Source organism: Sinocyclocheilus anshuiensis, unplaced genomic scaffold (genome assembly GCF_001515605.1).
Source record: "Sinocyclocheilus anshuiensis isolate Anshui unplaced genomic scaffold, SAMN03320099.WGS_v1.1 scaffold333, whole genome shotgun sequence".
Classification (NCBI taxonomy): Eukaryota; Metazoa; Chordata; class Actinopteri; order Cypriniformes; family Cyprinidae; genus Sinocyclocheilus; species Sinocyclocheilus anshuiensis.
The window spans coordinates 394,222-399,253 of NW_015539871.1; the positions used below are offsets into that span (position 1 = coordinate 394,222).

The following is a 5,032-nucleotide window of genomic DNA, read 5'->3' on the forward strand; positions in this document are numbered from 1 at the left end:
GTTGTGCTGTTCTGTTGTAAATAAATCTTAACCAATGATTCCTAATTGCATCTACTTCCGGAAGGCCAAATAAAGTGCTTTTGCTTTTGCACTGAAACACAGCGTCTCCCTGACATGGCTGCATCAACACTACTGCGGTTCCTGAAACCACGCCTTCTTTCTTTGCGTGCACATTTGGGCGGCATTATGCTAATATTTCCACATAGTGACGTAGATATGTGGGGGCGTGTTAGAATGAGCCATTTTAGGTAGGTGTGGCTGACTCTTAACTTTTATAAAGAATATCTCTTTGGATTTGAGACTTTAGTCTTTGCAACTTTACAGATCTTCTTTATGCACCAAGAGCTTGTAACACTCCAAAGAGAAAGGAAAAATTGAAATATGTTTCTTTAAATGTTTCCCAGAAGACAAAATAAGTACAATTTACCATGATCATCCAATTAAGAGACCCCCCGTCTCTTAATGCATTGTGTGGCCTTCTTGAGCATCAGTAAATGTTTTCACCTTTGGTAATTGTTATGCATGAGTCCCTCTATTGTCCTCAGTGTTAAAAGATGGATTTCAAAATCATACAGTCACCTTTGGAAAGGGTTCAAATATGCAGAAGATGATGGAAAACCAAAGAATGTGCAGGAGCTGGAGGATTTTTCTGAAGAACAGCAGGCAGTTGAACTGCTCAGGACCAACAAGGGACTCGTGAACAACTATCACAAAATATAAAAACAGTCATGGATCATCCAGGAAATGACACATAGTATTAAGATTCAAGGGTATGTAAACTTTTGAATGGGGTCATTTTTATAAATTCAGTTATTATTTTGTCTTGTGGAGTATATGTAAACATCTGTTATGTGAAATAGCTTATTCAGGACAGTATTAAAATAAAAAATAATATGCAATTTTAATGCAGATTTCAAAAGAGATTTCATTCTCATGTTTTCTCCTACAGGAAAAACACATGTCAGAAATAACAGGGACCTGACAGGAAAATAAAGTGACAGACAGGGAGAAGTCACAGGTATTAATTAACGCCACAGCAAGAAAGAGCTCTAAAACACACCGTGACCGACTCTCCATGAGCTCACTGTGACTGTCTGCACTTATGGAGCATTTCATATTCACATCACACGTTATTTCATGAGCGTGCCTGTGGCACACACTCTTCTCTCCTGTCTGACAGCTGTAAGCTCTGACTGTTCCCTAACGGAGTCCGCTTTGGCTGAGTTCCAAAGTCTAGTGAGCTTCCCTGCTGCCTACATAGGCAACATCCTACACTGAGATGAAGACTCTACACAGACTCGACGCAGTCAGCATTTCTGTACCTCACTCAAATACAAATTATTTAAATGATAAACGTTTCTTTCCTGCAGTTCACTATCTCGGATGGATTTTTTTTGCACTGCACATTGTCATTATATTCTCTGTGATAGATGCACGCAATGCTGCAAAATGGGGTTCCTTAAAGGGCAGCGTAATTTTATTACTAGGTTTTGGAACAGAGTTTAAATGCTTCCCTGAAACAAATAAGTTCTAACAGCATTTTAATCATATCAATGTTTTAATGTTAGTTTTTATTAGTAGATGAATGGAGCTCAGCAGTGACTGCTCACTTTATCAGTGGCCTTGGCTCCAGATTTATTTCCCATTTATTTTCTCTGAAGGCATTTCAGAAAATTCTTCCATAAAGAGTTCAAAGCATTTAACGAAACTAACCAGCTATGATGAATCACATTATTGCATTGTTTGATTTGTCAAAAAACCAAAGGAACTTGTGAAGAAAGAAGGCAGCACTGAATGTATATTTCAACAAGAAGGCTATCCTAGAAGGCATTGCGACAAGGTCAATGAAAAATGTTAGAGAAATATTTCATATCATATTTCATATTTAAATTTGTTCCCTCAACAACGGTCAATTTTATTTAAGAACCAAGGGTTTTTAGAGTCTTTGAAAACCTAGATATATAAGGGATTCATAAATGTGTGAATTCTAGACATGGTCATGAAAGTCTTGAAAATTAATAAAATGTGATTGATTGATTGATTGATTGATTGATTGATTGATTGATTGATTGATTGATTGATTAATAAATTATTGAATGAAATAACATTTCTATTAAAGAATATACATTTTCTAACTTTGTCAAGCTGTTATCAGATATAAATTACTGTTTATATTTATATTGCAATAAAATAAAATAAAATAAAACAAAACACTGTAATTCACAAATGACTTGAAAAGTTGTGTAAATTCATGGATAATAAAAAGTTTACACCATGAAGAACATTTACTTCTGGAATTATGGAATTATTAGAATTATTTATAATTGTTATTTTTAATCATTTTAATTAAACATCATTATTATAAATAATTGATACTATTTATATATAATTGAACTATTTATTTACACTAATTTAAATGGCCACTCCAAGTTTCTTTAAATAAAACAAGTTTGAAAATAAGCAGTTTTGTCATTATAGCAGAAGTATTAGAAATATGTTTAGGGGCCTTCAAATATTGTCTTTGACAATGAGGGGCCGGGCCTGTATTAGAGCATTACGTCGTTAGCTTAGCAATACGCTAACATCAAAATTAGTCGGAATTAACTAATTTCACATGTGCAGTTCCTGCTTATGTAGAACAGTTCAAATCCACTGTATAAGGTTCTATTTCAGTGAGGATGCTGACTCACAAAGCAGCTGACTATGTAGACTGTAGTCAGCAGAGTTGCTCACTCGATTGTGGATCTCCTTTTTGTGTTTGTACCTCGTGGTTTGTGGCAGGCGACAGGGACCAGGCAGTCCTCTTTGATATGGGGTTTGAGGTGAGGACTGCAGCCGCCAGTATGTTGACCACTGTGATCCACACACAGCACCACTCTGTACCGCAAACCTGGGCCGCAGGTGACCGTGCACTGGATAACACAGATAAAAAAACACAAACAAATACATATTTGATCAAATATACAGGGGAAAAATATCATATTGTGAAATATTAATTCAATTTAAAATTACTGTTTGCTATTTAAATATATTTTCAAATGTAATTTATTCCTGAGATATAAAGCTGAATTTTCAGCAGCCATTACTCTAGTTTTTAGTGTCACATGATCCTTCAGAAATCGTATATTATCATATATTATAATTCTAATATTATATAATGTCTATTATATGTTTTATTAGATAACATCTAATATTCAGAATATTCATACTAATACACTGATGTGGTGCTAAAGAAATATTTCTTATTAAAAATGACAAACACACAAAACAAAATTACAAGAACTTTAACTAAAATTCAAATGAAAACAGAAAATATAAAAATAAAAACCAATTTAAAACATTAATAAAAAAAAATAAAAAATTTGCATCTCAATAATACCAAAATAATCTGCTTTACTGTTTATTATCAGTTGAAAACAATTGTGCTGCTTAATATTTTTGTGAAAACTATCTTTAATGTCACTTTTAATTAAGAAAAGAAAATGGATTCAAGTAGTGGAGCAGGTATAATACCTCTGTTCCGATATATATATATAAAAATTTATATAAACATCAAATAAATATAGTCATAAAGACAGACTACTCATTATGGTGTCACTATTTTTTAGCTTACTAAAATATTGTGTCATCAGCTTTATGATATATGCGTCACAGGTTGCTGGGGAAAGGAGCTCGAAGGAGTACGAAGGAGGCAGATAGTCAAACTAACAGAGTCTTTAATAAATCCACGTGGGAGAAATGGAGAAAACAACCACTTTCAACGACAGAGACAGGACAAAGAAACTGAGGAAAGGCAGGGCTATAAATACTAAACCAAACGATGGACTAATAAGATGATTAATGAACACAGGTGGAAACTAATGAACTAATCAAGGGGACTAAGGGAAACTAGGTCAAAGAAGGTAGAACAGAAATACAGGAAAATCTACACCATAACAGAACATAAACATGACAATATGCTAACATCAAAATGCTGGAATCAGCTTTGAGCATTAAATCTCATTCAGTTCATCATGAACAGAGCTGCTGTCTATGAACAGTGTTTCAAATCAGTCACTCACATGATTTTATTTAGGTTAGGACACAGAAACAGCTCACTAGTTTGTAGAACAGCGCTATAGATGGTCAATGGTCATCAGAAATGGAAGAAGAGTTCAGTAAAGGTCACTTACCTGAGACCATTCCATGGCCATCCACTGCGGACACTCAAAGGTGTTGCAGCTCTGTTTGCTGATTGGTCGAGGGGAGTGTGCGCACTTCCAGTCCTCCACCTGCACGATCTGCCCGTGGACGTCCTCCTCGACACACACCACGCTTCTCTCCTGAGAGCCTCCTCCACACGACACCGAACACAACGTCCACGGGTTCTGCTCCCACCTGCAGCAATATTACACAAGTCATATTTAGTAGATAAGTAGTAACTTATGTTAGTAATCTAGATAAGTAGTAACTTTATGTTATGAAATATGTTGTAATAATGTAAAGGTGTCAACAAGACTAAAAACAGAATGATTGTGAAATATTATTACAATTTAAAATAACTTTTCTCTTTGAATATATTTTAAAATGTAATTTATCCTTGTGAATTTTCAGCATCATTACTCCAGTCTTCATTGTCACATGATCATTCAGAAATCATTCTAATATGCTGATTTCAATCTACAATCCATACACCATAAAAAAAAACAGGTTTTTAACATCTTTGCAAATTTATTACAAATAAAAAACTTAAATAATTCCATTGCATAAGTATTCATACCCATTTCTGGGACAGTTGAAATTTAGCTCAGGAGCATTCATATTGCTTGTAGATGCAACTACACTTCAAGTGAAGTTAACCTGTGGCAAATTCAACTGAATGGGTATGATTTGGAAAGGCACAAGCATCTTAATAAAATATCTAACAGCCGATTATGCATATCAGAGCAAAAACCAAGCCCTGATGTAAAAAAAAAAAAAAAAGGCTTGTAGAGCTCAGAAACAGGTTTGCGTCAAGCCACACATCTGTGGAAGAGTTCAGAAAAAAAATCTA

General features: G+C 34.5%; 1 protein-coding gene across 1 annotated transcript in view; it reads right to left on the reverse strand.

Annotated features, from left to right (window-relative positions):
* The window catches only part of LOC107685222 (ADAMTS-like protein 3), a 244,976-nt gene that overhangs the window by 54,170 nt on the left and 185,774 nt on the right, over window positions 1-5,032 (reverse strand). The window contains exons 13-14 of the mRNA XM_016481738.1: window positions 4,173-4,377; window positions 2,765-2,912 (exon numbers count right to left, since the gene is read on the reverse strand). Coding sequence (XP_016337224.1) covers window positions 2,765-2,912; window positions 4,173-4,377 — 353 coding nt within the window. The remainder of the gene's footprint in view (window positions 1-2,764; window positions 2,913-4,172; window positions 4,378-5,032) is intronic.